At 41.6% G+C, this 20,330-nt stretch overlaps 1 protein-coding gene across 1 annotated transcript; it reads left to right on the plus strand.

Moving 5' to 3' along the window:
- The first annotated feature begins 14,120 nt into the window (after window positions 1-14,120).
- On the plus strand, window positions 14,121-16,522 carry LOC139579334 (GTPase IMAP family member 9-like). The gene is made up of 2 exons (XM_071407898.1): window positions 14,121-14,243; window positions 15,234-16,522. The coding sequence occupies exons 1-2, from the start codon at window positions 14,219-14,221 to the stop codon at window positions 16,319-16,321; spliced, it is 1,113 nt and encodes a 370-aa protein (XP_071263999.1). The 5' UTR covers window positions 14,121-14,218; the 3' UTR covers window positions 16,322-16,522.
- The last annotated feature ends 3,808 nt before the right edge of the window (window positions 16,523-20,330 follow it).

Consider the following 20,330-nt stretch of genomic DNA (forward strand, 5'->3'; position numbering starts at 1 on the left):
CAAGCACTCAATCAAAGTGAAGAATATGAATTTGACCACCATATACCTCTTGAAGGCTACATAAATTAGACTATACAGGTTACTTACCAAATTTGCTGCTCATGTTATAGGTTTTGGAGTGTAGATGAGTACGTCTATCAGGTGTATTAGACAGTAGGTCACTACCTTCCTCAGTGTTGCTTATATACTGGATGGCTATGATATCTGTCACAAACACCGCCCCAGAGTCACCCTTATGTATTCTCTTGGCAGTAATTCACGTTGTAAAATCAGTGTCCTTGCTAACACAAAGCAGAATAAGAAAATAACTGCAGCTGAGTCAATGGCGGCTCGAATGAATGAATGTTTTGAGTAAGTTGTTTTTCTCAGTCAGCTAATGCACCTTTAAGTTCATAGAACCGTGGTTATGTGAGTATGAAATTACTTTGGGTTTCTTCTGCTCTGCTTAGGCAGACTAAGGATAAGGGCATGGCAGCAACCTGAGAACTATAGCTGTGTTCATATGTTTACAGATGCACAATCAAGGGCATCCTGTCGGGCTGTATCACCACCTGGTAGGGCAACTGCTCCGCCCACAACCGTAAGGCTCTCCAGAGAGTAGTGAGGTCTGCACAACGCATCACCGGGGGCAAACTACCTGCCCTCCAGGACACCTACACCACCCGATGTCACAGGAAGGCCAAAAAGGTCATCAAGGACAAAAACCAACCGAGCCACTGCCTGTTCACCCCGCTATCATCCAGAAGGCGAGGTCAGTACAGGTGTATCAAAGCTGGGGCCGAGAGACTGAAAAACAGATTCTATATCAAGGCCATCATTACTGCATGGTCAGAACTAGAAGCACAAGCATTTCGCTAAACTCGCATTAACATCTGCTAACCATGTGTATGTGACCAATAAAATGTGATTTGATTTGATTTGTCTCTCCCATCACCCCTCCTGTCTGTCCTATCACCCCTCCTGTCTCTCCTTTCACCCCTCCTGTCTCTCCTATCACCCCTTCTTTCTCTCCTATCGCCCTCCTGTCTATCCTATCACCCCTCCTTTCTCTCCTATCATCCCTCCTGTCTCTCCTATCACCCTTCCAGTCTCTCCTGTCATCCCTCCTGTCTCTCCTATCACCCCTCCTGTCTCTCCTGGCATCCCTCCTGTCTCTCCTATCACCCCTCCTGTCTCTCCAATCACCCCTCCTGTCTCTCCAATCACCCCTCCTGTCTGTCCTATCACCCCTCCTGTCTCTCCTATCATCCCTCCTGTCTCTCCAATCAACCCTCCTGTCTCTCCAATCACCCCTCCTGTCTGTCCTATCATCCCTCCTGTCTGTCCTATCACCCCTCCTGTCTCTCCTATTATCCCTCCTGTCTCTCCAATCACCCCTCCTGTCTCTCCAATCACCCCTCCTGTCTCTCCTATTATCCCTCCTGTCTCTCCAATCACCCCTCCTGTCTCTCCAATCACCCCTCCTGTCTGTGCTCTCATCCCTCCTGTCTGTCCCATCACCCCTCCTGTCTGTCCCATCACCCCTCCTGTCTGTCCTATCACCCCTCCGGTCTGTCCTATCACCCCTCCTGTCTGTCCTATCACCCCTCCTGTCTGTCCCATCACCCCTCCTGTCTGTCCCATCACCCCTCCTGTCTGTCCTATCACCCCTCCGGTCTGTCCTATCACCCCTCCTGTCTGTCCAATCACCCCTCCTGTCTGTCCTATCACCCCTCCTGTCTGTCCCATCACCCCTCCTGTCTCTCCTATCACCCTCCTGTCTCTCCTGTCATCCCTCCTGTCTCTCCTATCACCCTCCTGTCTCTCTTATCACCCCTCCTGTCTCTCCTATCACCCTCCTGTCTCTCCCATCACCCCTCCTGTCTCTCCTATCACCCTCCTGTCTCTCTTATCACCCCTCCTGTCTCTCCTGTCATCCCTCCTGTCTCTCCTATCAACCCGTCTGTCTCTCCTATCACCCCTCCTGTCTCTCCTATCACCCCTCCTGTCTCTCCTATAATCCCTCCTGTCTCTCCTATCACCCCTCCTGTCCTATCATCCCTCCTGTCTGTCCCATCACCCCTCTTGTCTCTCCTATCACCCCTCCTGTCTCTCCTATCACCCCTCCTTTCTCTCCTATCACCCCTCCTATCTCTCCCATCATCCCTCCTGTCTGTCCCATCACCCCTCTTGTTTCTCCCATCATCCCTCCTGTCTGTCCCATCACCCCTCTTGTCTCTCCTATCATCCCTCCTGTCTGTCCCATCACCCCTCTTGTCTCTCCTATCACCCGTCCTGTCTCTCCTATCACCCCTCCTGTCTCTCCCATCATCCCTCCTGTCTGTCCCATCACCCCTCTTGTCTCTCCCATCATCCCTCCTGTCTGTCCCATCACCCCTCTTGTCTCTCCTATCACCCCTCCGGTCTGTCCCATCACCCCTCCTGTCTGTCCCATCACCCCTCTTGTCTCTCCTATCACCCCTCCGGTCTGTCCCATCACCCCTCCGGTCTGTCCCATCACCCCTCCTGTCTGTCCTATCACCCCTCATGTCTCTCCAATCACCCCTCATGTCTCTCCAATCACCCTTCCTGTCTGTCCTATCACCCCTCCTGTCTGTCCTATCACCCCTCCTGTCTGTCCTATCACCCCTCCGGTCTGTCCCATCACCCCTCCTGTCTGTCCTATCACCCCTCCTGTCTGTCCTATCACACCTCCTGAAATGTGAAACAGTTTGTAAAATTGTTATGGTTCGTCCTCAACTTGGAATGCTTGGAATGATTTCTCTAACTATAAGTCACATGATTTCTTGATAATGTTTTGTACAGTGAGGGTGTTTAATGCAAGACAAGGTGTCCTTGTCCTTGGATGAATGTCAATAAGATGTATAACCATCATTGTTAAAAGACCCACACAAAAGTTCCATCTAACTGATGTGACCAGTGCTTAATTTGAGCCGGAGCCTGACGGAACAGAGGATGAGGAGATTTGACTTTGTTTGTTCCGGCATTTATTTGCCCAGATCCGGTACCTGCGATCAACATTAAATCAAGTTGCCTCCTCGGTGGTGATGCTGAACTGGCGTGATTAGCATTGCCATCAGGAACAGTTTGCCCCACACTCCTCTCCTGGCACTGACAGTTCTCTTGCTCGTTCTGGATTCCATTTACCATTATTTCTCTGTAGTTCTGGACATGAAAAAGTCAAACTCGATTGCCTTTTCTTAGACCTTTTTTGGGAGCTTTCCCACGATTCAAATTCAGTAGGGAGACGATTAGACTAGGCTACACAAAAGTATGTGGACACCCCTTCAAATTAGTGGATTTAGCTATTTCAGCCATACCAGTTGCATAAAATCGAACAATGCAATCTCCAAAGACAAACATTGGCAGTAGAATGGCCTTCCTGAAGAGCTCAGTGACTTTCAACGTGGCCACCTGTCCAATAAGTCAGTTTGTCAAATGTCTGCCCTGCTAGAGCTGCAATGATAAACTGCAAGTAATGATATTGTGAAGTGGAAACATCTAGGAGTAACAGCAGCTCAGCAGCGAAGTGGTAGGCCACACAAGCTCACAGAACGGGATTACCGAGTGCTGAGGCATGTAGTGCATAAAAATTGTCTGTCCTTGGTTGCAAGACTCACTACCGGGTTCCAAACTGCCTCTGGAAGCAACGTCAGCACAATAACTGTTTGTCGGGAGCTTTATAAAATGGGTTTCCATGGCCAAGCAGCCACACACAAGACTAAGATTACCATGCGCAATGCCAAGCGTCGGCTGGAGTGATGTAAAGCTTGCTGCCATTGGACTTTGGAGCAGTGGGATTCCATTCTCTGGAGTGATGAATCACAGTTCACAATCTGACAGTCCGACAGACAAATCTTGGTTTGGTGGATGCCAGGAAAAAGCTACCTGCCCCAATCTATAATGCCAACTGTAAAGATTGGTGGAGGAGGAATAATGGTCTGGGGCTGTTTTCTGTGGTTCGGACTAAGGCCACTTAGTTCCAGTGAAGGGAAATCTTAATGCTACCACATACAATGACATTCTAGACAATTATGTGCTTCCAACAGGTGGCCGCATTTTGCTTCCAACTTTGTGGCAACAGTTTGGGGAAGGCCCTTTGACAGGTACCTGTCGTGGTCGGTGAGGATGGGCAAGGGCATCTTCCACAGAGACCTCACCTCCAAGCTACAGTGCCTTCAGAAAGTATTCATACCTCTTGACTTATTCCCCCCAAAAATGTGTTACAGCCTAAATTAAAAATGTTTTAAACATTTTTTTTCTCAAACATCTACACACCATCTACACCCCATAATGTTAAAGAGAAAATATTTTGGGAAGTTAATGCACATTTATTGAAAATTAAATACAGAAATATCTATATCGAGCAAACATAACATGTCCAGGTGGCTGGTCTCAGACGATCCCGCTGGTAAAGAATCCGGATGTGGATGTCCTTGGCTGACGTGGTTACTCATGGTCTGCAATTGTGAGGCCGATTGGATGTACTGCCAAATTCTCTAAAATGACATTGGAGGTAGCTTATGGTAGAGAAAATTCAATACTCTGGCAACATCTCTGGTGGACATTCCGTAAGTCAGCATGCCAATTGCACTCTCCTTCAAAACTTGAGACATCTGTGGCATTGTGTCGTGTGACAAAACTGCAATTTTGAGAGTGGCCTTTTATTGTCCCCAGCACAAGGTGCACCTGTGTAATGATTGAACATTTATTCAATCAAGACATTTCATCTTTTACATTTTAATTAATTTGTAAAAAAATGTAATAAACATAATTCCAGTTTGACATTATGGAATATTGTGTGTAGGTGAGTGACAAAAAAATTCTAAATGTAATCAATTTTAAATTCAAGCTTTAACACAACAAAATGTGGAACAATTCAAGAGTTATGTATAATTTCTGAAGATACTGTTGGAAACAAGAGCACACACAGAGGCAGACGGACATTCACTCACACACACACATGGGCGGATTGGCCATCTGGCAATTATGGCATTGTCGAGAAGGACCATCTTTTATTGAAGTGGGCTAGTAGAAATCGACACCAAAAAACATATACATTTGACATTTTTGTCGTTTAGCAGAAACTCTGATCCAGAGGGATTTTTTGGGGAAATTAGGGTTAACTTCTTTGCGCTACGGATCCCTTTTACGTGATCATTTTCCTAAAAAACCGCTGAATTGCAGGGCGCAAAATATTACTAAAAATATTTATAATCATGCAATCACAAGTGAAAAATACCAAAACACAGCTTAGCTTGTTGTTAATCCACCTATCGTGTCAGATTTTGAAAATATGCTTTGCGAAGCAATCCACGTTTTTGTGAGTGTATGCTACAATGCTACAACAGCTAGCCCCAAATTAGCATGGTCACGAAAGTCAGAAAAGCAATAAAATGAATCGCTTACCTTTGATAATCTTTGGATGTTTGCACTCACGAGACTCCCAGTTACACAACAAATGTTATTTTTGTTCGATAAATATTACTTTTATAACAAAAAAAACGCCATTTGGTTTGCACGTTATGTTCAGAAAACCAAAGCCTCGTTCCGTTCGACGAAAATTCCAAAAAGTATCCGTAATGTTCGTAGAAACATGTCAAATGTTTTTTAAAATCAATCCTCAGGTTGTTTTTAACAAACATAATCGATAATATTTCAACCGGACCGTAACCTATTCAATAAAAGAGAAAATGAAAATGGAGAGCTACCCCTCTCACGCGCAGGAACTAATCAGAGGACACCTGACTAGTTTTGAAAAATCTCACAAATCTTTCAAAATAAAAGCCTGAAACTATGTCTAATGCCTGGTCACAGCCTGAGGAAGCCATTGGAAAAGGAATCTGGTTGATACCCCTTTAAATGGAAGAAAGACGGGACAGGAAACACAGATAAAAAAATAAAAAAAATCACTTCCGAGTTAGATTTCCTCAGGTTATCTCCTGCAGAATCAGTTTTGTTATACTCACAGACAATATTTTGACAGTTTTGGAAACTTTGGAGTGTTTCTATCCTAATCTGTAAATTATATGCATATTATACGATCTGGACCTGAGAAATAGTCCTTTTACCTTGGGAACGTTATTTAAAAATAAAAAAAATCTGACCCCTAGCTTCAAAAGCACATCTAAAGCACCTTGCTCAAAAGCACATCTACAGATTTTTGGCTCGGCCGGCGACCCATGGACCTGTTTTTTTTTTTCTTTTGTGTGACTTTTGCACAGTTTCTCTGTGACCAGTGGGCAACGACCCTGGGCCAGTCCGGTTTTCTGGTTGGCTGAAGTGAGGTTTTGCAAATTCACATTCAAAGTCAAACACGCATCATCAAAAGTGTGATGTGATGTGTCGGAACTACCAAAATCGGAAATGTATATCTTGCTAATTGGTTGTAGTTATACATATGCCGCATTCAACCACTTAGCAAGTCGGAAATGTCCAGACTTCCTCGTTCAGACTACAAATTGAACGCGACATGAGCTATGCGCCATGCCGTAGGCTGTAGGCATGTTCATCTAGCAGACGAGATTTGCTCATAAGTCCACACCATTATTTTAGATTATATGATTTTATATTAAGAAAAATGTAATTGAAGTAACTTTGTCTAATGTAACCATACCAAACGTAACATATAATACTAATTTGTTTGTCATGGATTTACATGTACTATGTTATGTCTAGTCTATGAGACCAGGCTGGGAACCCAGACGAGAAGAGGAAGTGGGCCAAGGGATGTTGAAATCAGGGTGAAAGGGTTTAAGTCAACGACAGTGGAAACTCATTTAGTATATCATTGTAAGGGCGAGGGAGCTTTGCTTGGATATAAAAGTCACTTGAAGGACAAGTATTCAGCTGTTGCGTCATTTGGTATTAAACAATTCAACTTCACTCTGAGTTTTTACTCTTTTGTGGTAAACAAGTTTATTGTACATTGAATCAAACTTATCAGTATAATAATATATATAAAATATGATACGCCATATGCTACGACGAGTCAGTGACAATGAGTCAGTGATATTAGATAAGGTCTGAGCTGCTTGGGGCCACTTCCTCTTCTCATCCTACTGTTGCTCCAGATAACATATTGGGGGTCACAGGGAGTACAAAGACACATTTTCAAACCAACACACTCGTATTCAACAAAACCATTTTCTCTACTTCCACTATGACTTTATATGGCAAAACATCCCAGAGACTTAAGTTTTCATTCTATTCCTCCTTAATCACACAAACAGCAATTATCTACAATCTATCAATACATGATATATTATTGTCTTCATGACAGTAGAAGCTGTTATTAGATATGAACTTTGTATTTCTCTCTTTGCATCTGTTCTCTCTCTGCAGTCAGGTTGGTGTAACTGGTCTTAAGCTGACCCTCTTTCTCCCTCAAGTCGTCACCCATCACCACTTTATCTGAAGATCAGAAATAACACAACACACAAAACGTATTTAAACACATGTAGTACCTAAACTTGTTTTGAATCATACACATCCAATCTATGTTACTTTATTGAGTTGAATTAAATATTTTTGCTATGTTAGTTTTAGTTTCAGTTTGAGTCACCTAAAATGATCTTTGCCAAACAACCCATTTAATCAGTAACTAAAGTCCTGCTTAGAAGGGGGGTGGGGGGTCTGAGCAAGTCCGTTTCTGGTCAGTCAGGGGATTTCTTGTAAATCATGCTCTCCACTGCAGTTACGTAATTACACTTTACTGATTTAAATGGTTTGTTTAGACAAGGTCATTTTAATGGACTCAAACTGAAAATAACACTGAACAACAATTGGACTAACTATTAACCAACGTTCTTACCTAACTATTTATTTGGTGGAGATTGATAATGAGATTAGCCCAATTATTTTTTAATTTGTACGTATCATATACGTATTGCAAATTCGTAACATATTGTTCGAATTGGAATTCGTAACATAACATAAAAATTGCATTTCGTAGTATAGCATGCGAAATGGATGATGGATATCCACAAATTAATGCATACCATTTGAAATGTAACATATCATACTAAATGGATTGCCTTGGATTTACACACTGAATAATACGAAATGCTCTGAGACCAGGTTAAGTTGGCAGAATACAGATATGATGACATTGTTTTAGGATGATAAGCACAGTTTTTGAACAGCGGCGCACGACGTGGTTCAATGTGCCAGTCTACTTTTTTTAGTTTTAAAATTGCAGCCGTCTGGGAGATAGAATAGAGATCATCCATACTCTAGGAGCTCACATATGGATCATCCATGCTCTAGGAGCTAGAATAGAGATAATCCATACTCTAGGAGCTAGAATGGAGAACATCCATGCTCTAGGAGCTAGAATAGAGAATAATAGTAGAGAGAATGATTTATTTCAGCTTTTATTTCTTTCATCACATTCTCAGTGGGTCAGAAGTTTACATACACTCAATTAGTATTTGATAGCTTTGCCTTTAAGTTGTTAAACATAACGTTAGGTGAGTTTTGGCCCATTGCTCCTGACAAAGCTGGTGTAACTGAGTCAGGTTTGTAGGCCTCCTTGCTCACACACGCTTTTTCAGTTCTGCCCACAAATTTTCTATAGGATTGAGGTCAGGGCTTTGTGAAGGCCACTCCAATACCTTGACTTTGTTGTCCTTAAGCTATTTTGCCACAACTTTGGAAGTATGCTAGGGGTCATTATCCATTTGGAAGAGACATTTTTGACCAAGCTTTAACTTCCTGACTGATGTCTTAAGATGTTGATTCAATATATCCACATCATTTTCCTACCTCATGATGCCATCTACTTTGTGAAGTGCACCAGTCCCTCCTGCAGCAAAGCACCCCTGCCACCCCCGTGCTTCACAGTTGGGAAGGTGATTTTCGGCTTGCAAGCCTCCCCCTTTTTCCTCCAAACATAACGATGGTCATTATGGCCAAACAGTTCTATTTTTGTTTCATCAGACCAGAGGACATTTTTCCAAGAAGTACAATCTTTGTCCCCATGTGCAGGTGCAAACCATAGTCTGGCTTTTTTTATGGCGGTTTTGGAGCAGTGGCTTCTTTCTTGCTGAGCGGCCTTTCAGGTTATGCCGACATAGGACACGTTTTACTGTGGATATAGATACTTTTGTACCTGTTTCCTCCAGCATCTTCACAAGGTCCTTTGCTGTTGATCTGGGATTGATTTGCACTTTTCGCACCAAAGTACTTTCTTCTCTAGGAGACAGAACTCGTCTCCTTCCTGAGCGGTATGATGGCTGCGTGGTCCCATGGTGTTTATACTTGCGTACTATTATTTGTACAGATGAACGTGGTACCTTCATGCGTTTGGAAATTGCTTCCAAGGATGAACCAGACTTGTGGAGGTCTACAGTTTTCTGTGTGAGGTCTTGGCTGATTTCTTTTCATTTTCCCATGATGTCAAGCAAAGAAGTACTGAGTTTGAAGGTAGGCCTTGAAATACATCCACAGGTACACCTCCAATTGACTCAAATTATGTCAATTAGCCTATCAGAAGCTTCTAAATCCATGACATAATTTTCTGGAATTTTCCAAGCTGTTAAAAGGCACAGTCAATTTAGTGTATGTTATCCTCTACCCCACTGGGATTATGATACAGTGAATTATAAGTGAAATAATCTGTCTGTAAACAATTGTTGGAAAAATGACTTGTGTCATGCACAAAGTAGATGTCCTAACCGACTTGCCAAAACTATAGTTTGTTAACAAGAAATTTGTGGAGTGGTTGAAAAACAAGTTTTAATGACTCCAACCTAATTGTATGTAAACTTCCGACTTCAACTGTATATGTTTCTGTAAACATGTCTTTGCAGCTGTTTGACCCAGTGGGTGAATAAACTTGGTTTGAGCTTTTTCTAGTTATCTGTGAGTTTTTACTCTGTTTGTTATGAACCTAACAATACACACGGGATACTGTTTAACGTGAAAAACCCATCAGTTTTGCAGTTCTTGACACAAATTGGTGCGCCTGGCACCTACTGCCAAACCCCGTTTATTAAAGGCACTTACATATTTTGTCTTGTCCATTCACCTTGTGAATGGAACACATACACAATCCATATCTCAATTCTTTCATTGCTTAGAAATCCTAATTTAACATGTCTCCTCCCCTTATCATCAATAGCCACAAATTTGGATAACATAGAATTACATGGATATGTCTTATGTAAAACTTTAAAGTGCACTTCCTTTGTTTGGTATACAATACATATAAGGTCTTAAGCATGCATTTTTCCAGACAATGTCAGGAATAAGCATGTTCCAGAAAAGTGTTCCTCACGGTGTAAGTTGGTTTTATTACAACAAGATTTCTCAAGTAAGCCCACGCCTTCCAATCTGAGTTCTGGATACACTTTGTGATCATTACCAAAGCTAAGAGGAGTATTCATTAGTGTAGTTAGACCACTGGGAACGGCTTTGACCACAGAAATAAACTCTGAGGGGTATTGGAAACTCTTTCTATGTTATAAATTGTTCATATATAAGAATATTACCCCTGCTGTCGAAAACATCAAGATCAAAGTCAATATTCCTCTCATTCCAGCTGGGGTAGAATAATGACTTATTCCTTAACCCATTGTTTTTATTGCCAATTCTGAAATAAAAAAGCAAATAACTATATCCTTAACTGCTTACTTTCAATGCTATCATCTATCTAGTACAGGGTATAGGGAGATGTAGATATAAGGTTTACAAAGGGAACATTGGACAATAGACCGTATTTTGCTGGATAGAACCTCACTGGATTATTTACACTGAACACTTGGAGAAAGACATCTATATGGTTATCTTACTGTAGAGACAAGTCAGGAGATATGAGAGATGGATTGTGGTTACCATAAGGCATGTTGACAGGAAGACTGCAGATGTAAATTAGATGTTAACTAAATCTGTCGCAATGCATCACTTCTCACTTCTGGGATGTTTTGTCATACATTGTCTCTGTTCAAATTAACAGGTGTGCCTTGTTAAAACGTTAATTTGTGGAATTTCTATCCTTCTTAATACGTTTGAGCCAGTCAGTGGTGTTGTGACAAGGTAGGGTGGTATACAGAAGATATCCCTATTTGATAAAAGACCAAGTCCATATTATGGCAAGAACAGCTCAAATAAGCAGAGAAACGACAGTCCATCATTACTTTAAGACATGAAGGTCAGTCAATAAAGACAATTTCAAGAACTTTTTAGTTTCTTCAAGTGCATTCGCAAAAATTATCAAGCGTTATGATGAAACTGGCTCTCATGGGGACCGCCACAGGAAAGGAAGACCCAGAGGTACCTCTGCTGCAGAGGATAAGTTCATTAGAGTTACCAGCCTCAGAAAATGCAGCCCAAATAAATGCTTCACAGAGTTCATGTAACAGACACATCTCAACATCAACTGTTCAGAGGAGACTGTGTGATTCAGGCCTTCATGGTTGAATTGCTGCAGAGAAACCATTAAAAGGACACCAATAATAAGAAGAGACTTGCTTGGGCCAAGAAACACGAGCAATGGACATTAGACAAGTGGATATCAGTCCTTTGGTCCGATGAGTCCAAATTTGAGGATTATCTTTGTGAGACGCAGAGTAATTTAACGGATGATCTCTGCATGTGTGGTTCCCACTGTGAAGCATGGAGGAGGAGGTGTGATGGTGAGGGGGTGCTTTGCTGGTGACACTGTCTGTGATTTATTTAGAATTTAAGTCACACTTAACCAGCATAGCTACCACAGAATTCTGCAGCGATACGCCATCCCATCTGGTTTGCGCTAAGTGGAACTATCATTTGTTTTTCAACAGGACAATGACCCAAAACAAACCTCCAGGCTGAGTAAGGGCTATTTGACCAATAAGGAGAGTGATGGAGTGTTGCATCAGATGACTTGGCCTCCACAATCACCCAAACTCAACCCAAATGAGATAGTTTGAGATGAGTTGGACCGCAGAGTGAAGGAAAAAGCAGCTAAGAAGTGCTCAGCATATGTGGGAACTAATTTAAGACTGTTGGAAAAGCATGCCAGGTGAATCTGGTTGAGATAATGACAAGAATGTGCAAAGCTGTCATCAAGGCAAAGGGTGGCTACTTTGAAGAATCTAAAATATATTTTGATTTCTTTAACACTTTTTTGGTTACTACGTGGTTCCATATGTGTTATTTCATAGTTATGATGTCTTCTATCACGTTAAAGGTAAGACCCAGATGCAGACAGTGTCGAAGTAACACAAGTTTATTATTAAAACAGGTGCAGGCAAAAGACAGGTCAAGTGCAGGCAGAGTTCAGTAATCCAGATAGGTGGGGCAAAGGTACAGGACCGCAGGCAGGCTTAGGGTGTCACGGTCGTCGTAATGAATAGACCAAGGCGCAGCGTGAGTAGAGTTCCACATAATTTTAATAAACCGAAACTCAGTAAAACAAAACAAACAAGCACAAACGAAACGTGAAGCTACTGTTGTGCACTATCCGTAGACAAGATCCCACAAATAACCATGGGGAAATGGCTACCTCAATATGATCCCCAATCAGAGACAACGATAACCAGCTGCCTCTGATTGGGAACCATATCAGGCCACCATAGACATACAAATACACCTAGATGACCCACCCAAGTCACTATCACGCCCAAACCAACACAGAGAATAAACAGCTTACTATGGTCAGGGCGTAACATAGGGTTGTCAGGCAGAGGTCAGTAATGCAGAGTAGTGAGGCAAAGGTACAGGACGGCATTCAGGCTCAGGGTCAAGGCAGGCAGAAATGGTCAAAACTGGGAAAACTAGAAAACAGGAACTTTAGCAAAGACAGGAGCAAGGGAAGAAATGCTGGTAGGATTGACGATCAATTACAAACTGGCAACAGCCAAACATAGAACACTGGGATGAATACGCTGGGGATAATGGGGAAGATGGGCAACACCTGGAGGGGGGTGGAGAAAATCACAAAGACAGGTGAAAGATCAGGGTGTGACAGTGTTCACTACTATTCTACAATGTAGAAAACAGTAATCATAAAGAAAGACCCTTGAATTAGTAGGTGTGTCCAACATTTGACTGGTACTGTATATTCTACTGTCATTGTAGCCTAAAATAATGGCACTTTTGGGGGGGGGGGTTCTGTTATTATTTTTTTGTGATTTCTGCCTGCCCTGAGCCTGCCTGCCATTCTGTACCTTACTACATCTGCCCAGGATTACGGACCTCTGCCTGCCCTTGACCTTTCGTTTGCCTGTCCCCTGTTTTGTAAATAAAGATATGTGATTCGAACTGTCTGCGTCTGGGTCTTATCCTGAGTCCTGATGCATTTTCTATAAAACCACGTGACTTCAGACCATGCTGCTGTAGTTTCATTATACTACTAGTGGCTTAGAGTTAGGTCTAGTATGAGTCAACACAAACGTTGTGTCAGGGGGCAGGAAGTTGTAATGCAAAGACACATGTTCTATACAACCACGTGACTTAGAGGAAGCAGCCAATTCAGACCATGCTGCTGTAGTTTCAGTACACTAATGATGGCATAGATTTAGACCTACTGATCTTTCATTTTGTTATTCTTTGCTTTGTGCTTTGCATTTTGAAGTGTAGGAAAATGTATTTAAAAATAAAGGTGTTATTATCAGTATTGTCATTAGAACTATTATTATAGGGCTCTGGTCAAAAGTAATGCACTATATAGGGAATAAGGTGCCATTTCAGACACAGTCAGTCAGTCAGCCTCAACAAGAAAGGAACAAGCAGCCCTATGAAGTCAAGAGTCCAGCAATTCGTATCAATGGTGTAAAAAATTTACTCAAAATGGACATCATGGGACAAACATGAGTTATCTTGTGTCAAACACACACACACACACACACACACACACACACACACACACACACACACTGACCTGCAGCACAGCACACAGGGCGGTAGAAGAAAATCATTAATTCACTCACATTCAAAGTTGTATTGATTTGGCTTGACTGAATCGTTATATGTGAGAGGTTATCCAATGTTTACACCAGGCACAACATGGTGTATTGTATTTCAGTCATAACCAGTGAGAAAGGATTTCAGTAATTGTTTGACAGCAAAGAGAAAGCCTATTGGTGTGTCAGGGGGTGGGCACTTGAGAGATCCTGTATAAAACAAGTGGGCAGACCCACTCTCACACTGTATCTCTTTAGTATCCTTACAGGAGTATATACACTGCTACTACTACTCTCACAGTGCTTGAGACTGATATATCTTCACTCCAAACATGAACAGCAAAGATTCTAATTCTGGTGAGTAGCCTTTAGTGTACAGCGATAGGAACTCAAGTGAATTACTTGGAATAGTATTGATGCTGTTTTTTTCTATGTAATTTTTCCTTTGAACTTCATGTGCTCTAGAAATATAATGATGGGGAGCATTATTTTTTATCTTACCCCACTGCTTTTATTTTTTTGTCAAGTTGACACAAATAGTTATCAGTATTAGTTACATTGTAATATACAAGTTAGTGCAGTAACTCATTTTATTATAATCTTTTTAGTTGAAACTGATGTTTTATTAATACTTTAGGTAACACTTTATTTGGGACTAGAGATTCTAGTTATATTTAGTATTTCTTTTTTTTACATTCATATTACATAATGTTGCATTAATGCTAGTAGACTATGCACTGATTGTACATCACTGTTCAAGAGCACTCCTCTCTCTCGCTCTCTCTCTCTCTTTTGTTCTCTTTTTCACTTGATGTAATGATTCTAAAAAGGAAAACATGGATTAGACATTTATTTTTGTACTGTGGCCTTTAAATTATAAAAGTAACATTAAGAGTTTTGTTGGAATTTGATAGTAGTCAAAATGATCTTAGTTTGATCACTCTTTTGTTGCTGAAGTTTTTCCTGCTTAGCAGGAAATTGAAACGTGTTGCGTATTTGAGTTTAAAAAAGGGTTCTTAAGTTAGTAATTTCCACTTTGAAAGTTCAGACTTGATATACCCTCATGAAAAATATAAATCCCTACAAAAATGTCCATTAATTAAATTCCACATCATAATTTACATTTCCTGTTGCCTCAGGATTATTTTCCTGCTGTAACAAACTGGCTCAAATGAAGATCCTACATCTGTACAGGCAAAGCTCACAGAGTATTTTGTGCAGACCATGAAGTATTGCTGTGTGTCAGGAAGAAGTGTGAATCTTAGAAATGTAGCCGTTCCTGAAAATGTGCTAACATGTGGTACATGAAGTTTAAAAGGTTACAGTCGTGTCCATTTATTCCAACAGGACTCCAACCGCAGACACAAAAGGAGGAGGTCCGGATTGTTCTGGTCGGGAAGACTGGAGCTGGGAAAAGTGCAGCAGGAAACACCATTGTGCGGACAAAAGCTTTCGAATCAAAGTGTTCCTCCATTTCTCTGACAAAATACTGTAAAAAGACAAAAGGGAAGGTGGGTGAGCAAACTGTAGCTGTTATCGACACCCCAGGGTTGTTTGATACTACATTGTCCAATGAGGAGGGACTGAGAAAGATTGCTAAATGCATCTCTTTCTCTGCACCTGGTCCCCATGTGTTCCTGGTTGTGATCAAGCTGGGAAGATTCACTGAAGAGGAGCAGAAAACTGTGGAGATGATTCAGAAACTATTTGGTGATGAAGCATCCAAATACACCATGGTTCTCTTCACACATGGAGACCTTCTTGATGATGATGATGTAAAAATTGACAACTTCCTGGGTGAAAATCCAGGTCTGGAAGGTTTACTTTCTCAATGCAATGGGGGATATCATGTCTTTCAAAACAAAGATAAGAATCCCTCCCAGGTCACTGAGCTGCTTGAGAAAATAAACAAGATGGTGAAGATGAATGGAGGACGCCATTACACCACTGAGACGTTCCAGAAGGCTGAGAGAGCGATTGAAGAGGAGAAGAACAGGATCATGAGAGAGGAAGAAGAGAAGATACGCAGAGAGGAGGAGAAACTGAAGAAAGAAAAAATGAAAAAAGAGGCTCGGGAGAAAGCGCTTAAAGAGGAGAATGAGAGGATCCTGAGAGAGAACAAAGAGCAGAAACGCAGACATGAGGAGCAACTGAAGAAAATGGAACAAGAGGCTCAGGAGAAAGCGATTAAAGAGGAGAAGAAGAGAATCAAGAGCGAGTTGGAAGAGCAGAGAATCAGGGAGGTGGAACTGGAGAAACTGAAACTGGAAAAAGAGGCTAAAGATAAAGAAATAAAGGAGGTGAGAGAAAAACATGAAAGGGAGGCAAGAGAGAAAGCTGAAGGAGCTAATGGCTTTATAGATTTTTTTAATAGAGTTGGTGATGTGGCGACAACAGTGGTGGAAGCAGTAAAAGGTGCTTGCAGTATACAATGAAAATCTGAAACAATGCTGTTTTAGAGTCCCAAGCTTAGTCACATTGAATGTAATTACAATTGTATTGCATTGCATTGAATGCATCCACATACAGTGTACGCTGTTGCCATTCTAATGTTATAGTCTGTAACTGTGGACCCATTGACTTCTATAGATGTATATTCTATAGCTTACATAAAGCTTTATGACATTTAACCTGGCTCTACTGTGTCTGTGATTTTTTTCCATTTATGTCAATAGTAAACATTATGTAATGACAATTTAAGACAAATGCCAGATACAATAGATCACATTCAATGTTTTCATTTGTATTCAATGAGGACATTTTCTTAAAATAACACAAATAATCATCATGACAGTTTATTAAATCTGGTAATTAGCTACATACGTGATTTCAGGGTAACATTCATGCAATGGCATTATAAATAAAATATGTTTTAATCAACAACAAAACATAAAAAACGACTTCATGCATTGCATTACACTCCATGACTTGGTCGTTCCATGGACATATGGGTCGGTGTTCACACCATTGTCATTATGACATCATCAAAATGAGACAGAACAGTGGAATTCTTTAGATGGATGCACACAGTTGTCCAGACTCTGTAAATCATGATGTTTAAACAGTGAAGTAATAAAGAGACTCTCTGGCCAACACAGTTAAGGGAGAGCGGCTACGTCCCAATAGTCTTATTTATCTTTCCTCCTCCTTTCCTACAGATCACTAGCTAGATTAACTGGTTAGAACTGGTTATACATGTTAATAGCTATAGCCATATAGTCATAAACCTTTTTAAGTCCCCTCATATCAGTTAATATTATATAAATATGGCCGGGACCTTTTCCTGACCATGTGACCTGACTAGGAAAACCTCCAGGTCTATATCTAAGGCCTGGAGTTTTCCCTGGTCAGGTCCTGTATAGCTTCTCCTAGAAGTAAAGGTTATGAGGAATGGAAGCCATTTAAGGGTATTGAGACACAGCCATGTGAGCCATGGTGGCCTGGTCTGTCTGGGTCCTCCAGGCCAGCAGAGGGAGAAAAACAAATCGTAAGCTCTGGGACCGACTGACAAATTGGTATCCTATTCCCTATATAATGCACTACTTTTGACCAGAGGTGGAAAAGGTATTAAATTCTCACACTTGAGTAAAAGTAAAGATACCTTAATAGAAAATGACTCAAGTGAAAGTCACACAGTAAAATACTACTTGAGTAAAAGTCTAAAAGTATTTGGTTTTAAAGACACTTAAGTATCAAAAGTACTTGCTAAAATATAGTGATTGCCCAATTTTTTCAATTTTCGCCTAAAATTACATACCCAAATCTAACTGCCAGCAGCTCAGGCCCTGAAGCAAGGATATGCATATTCTTGGTACCAATTGAAAGGAAAAACATTGAAGTTTGTGTAAATGTGAATTGAATGTGTGAGAATATAACAATAGATATTGTAGAAGAAAATACAAAGAAAAGTTTTTTTTTCTACCACCATCTTTGAAATGCAACAGCAAGGTCCCACATCTAGCCATCACTCTGGTTGTAATTCCGATACTAGAAGTATGAGCAAACTACATGACATTTAGTGTGAAGTCATCCAGGTACATTTGGGCAAATCGTGAAGTAGACATTTACATTCACATGACATTTTTCTACAAGAATATCGTCAAATCATTGATTTAGCTTTTCCAGTATTAGTAGCCATATTATAAGTTCAACATTTGCAAAATACCCAGTTTTCATAATTTCATAACTCTCCATATTCTTATAATTTTTGTCCAAAAGGAAAAGGCTTGCTGTTGCATAAGGTTAGCAGATACATTTTGCGACAGATATGCGATTTCCGATACTCCCGTATGTACTATCTGGGATCTACATATGTTTATATTAGTTACTATGCTGTTACTAAGCAGTAATGTATTACGGCAGTGTTACGTTACGACACCTAATGGGAAATGCACATGCGCGCTATTGTGCCGGGGGCTGTAGAGCACGAGGGGTTTTTGACTAAACGAAAACTAACTGTACTCCCGTCTCATGCCTGGTCATTTCTCCACAACACAAATATTACAGTGGCGACGAGGTGATTAAACTTCTTAAACGGACATTGCTTGAAAGGAAGAATGTTGAGTGAGTAATGAAACTCAAAATAATAATGTAATTCATCAGTTATTTTTTATTTTCTTTCGCCAGTAGAAAAGGCTAAGCACTGCTAGTGTCACGCCCTGACCGTAGAGATCCTTTTTATGTCTCTATTTTGGTTGGTCAGGGCGTGAGTTGGGGTGGGCATTCTATGTCTGGTGTTCTATGTTGTCTATTTCTTTGTGTTTGGCCGTGTGTGGTTCTCAATCAGAGGCAGCTGTCTATCGTTGTCTCTGATTGAGAACCATATTTAGGTAGCCTGTTTTCCCACTTTGAGTTGTGGGTGATTATTTTCTGGATAGTGTTTGTTGCACCTGTCAGAACTGTTCGTTGGTCATTTTGTTGTTTTTGCTCGTGTATTCATCTTGATTAAAATAATTTTGGATACGTACCACGCTGCACTTTGGTCCTCCTCTCCTTCTTCCGACAACAATCGTTACAGAATCACCGTCCAACAAAGGACCAAGCAGCGTGGGAACATGGACTCCTGGACATGGGAGGAAAAAGGAGCTGGAGACAGCAAAAGCAGAGCTGCGACACTACGAGGAATTTGCGCGAGGTGAATTGGCGGACTCGGGTAGGAGACCTGAGCCAACTCCCCTTGCTTACCGTGGCGAGAGAGTGACTGGGCAGGCACCGTGTTATGCGGTGAAGCGCACGGTGTCCCCAGAGCCAGAGAACTGACAGTGCCAGGAGAGGAGTGTGGGGCAAACTGTTCCTGATGGCAATGCTAATCACGCCAGTTCAGCATCACCACCGAGGAGGCAATTTGATTTAATGTTGATCGCAGGTACCGGATCTGGGCAAATAAATGCCGGAACAAACAAAGTCAAATCTCCACATCCTCTGTTCCGTCAGGCTCTGGCTCAAATTAAGCACTGGTCACATCAGTTAGATGGGACTTTTGTGTGGGTCTTTTAACAATGATGGTTATACATCTTATTGACATTCATCCAAGGACAAGGACACCTTGTCTTGCATTAAACACCCTCACTGTACAAAACATTATCAAGAAATCATGTGACTTATAGTTAGAGAAATCATTCCAAGCATTCCAAGTTGAGGACGAACCATAACAATTTTACAAACTGTTTCACATTTCAGGAGGTGTGATAGGACAGACAGGAGGGGTGATAGGACAGACAGGAGGGGTGATGGGACAGACCGGAGGGGTGATAGGACAGACAGGAGGGGTGATAGGACAGACAGGAGGGGTGATAGGACAGACAGGATGGGTGATTGGAGAGACATGAGGGGTGATTGGAGAGACATGAGGGGTGATAGGAGAGACAGGAGGAGTGATAGGAGAGACATGAGGGGTGATAGGAGAGACAGGAGGAGTGATAGGAGAGACAGGAGGGATGATAGGAGAGACAGGAGGGGTGATAGGACAGACAGGAGGGGTGATAGGACAGAGAGGACGGGTGATAGGACAGACAGGAGGGGTGATAGGACAGACAGGAGGGGTGATTGGAGAGACAGGAGGGGTGATAGGAGAGACAGGAGAGATGATAGGAGAGACAGGAGGGGTGATAGGACAGACAGGAGGGGTGAAAGGACAGACAGGAGGGGTGATGAGAGACAAGAGGGGTGATAGGACAGACAGGAGGGGTGATAGGACAGACAGGAGGGGTGATGGGAGAGACAAATCAAATCACATTTTATTGGTCACATACACATGGTTAGCAGATGTTAATGCGAGTGTAGCGAAATGCTTGTGCTTCTAGTTCCGACAATGCAGTAATATCTAACGAGTAATCTAACCTAGCAATTTCACAACAACTACCTTACACACAAGTGTAAAGAAATGAATAAGAATATGTACATAAAAATATATGAATAAGCGATGGCCGAATGGCATAGGCAAGA

The sequence above is a fragment of the Salvelinus alpinus genome, chromosome 6 (assembly GCF_045679555.1).
Source record: "Salvelinus alpinus chromosome 6, SLU_Salpinus.1, whole genome shotgun sequence".
NCBI classification, from domain to species: Eukaryota; Metazoa; Chordata; class Actinopteri; order Salmoniformes; family Salmonidae; genus Salvelinus; species Salvelinus alpinus.

Excerpts from the sequence above, each read along its gene's own strand:
- LOC139579334 (XM_071407898.1), top strand. The coding sequence starts at position 14,219 with ATGAACAGCAAAGATTCTAATTCTG. Across the intron at positions 14,244-15,233 it reads CAGCAAAGATTCTAATTCTG|GACTCCAACCGCAGACACAA; the intron begins GTGAGTAGCCTT and ends TTATTCCAACAG.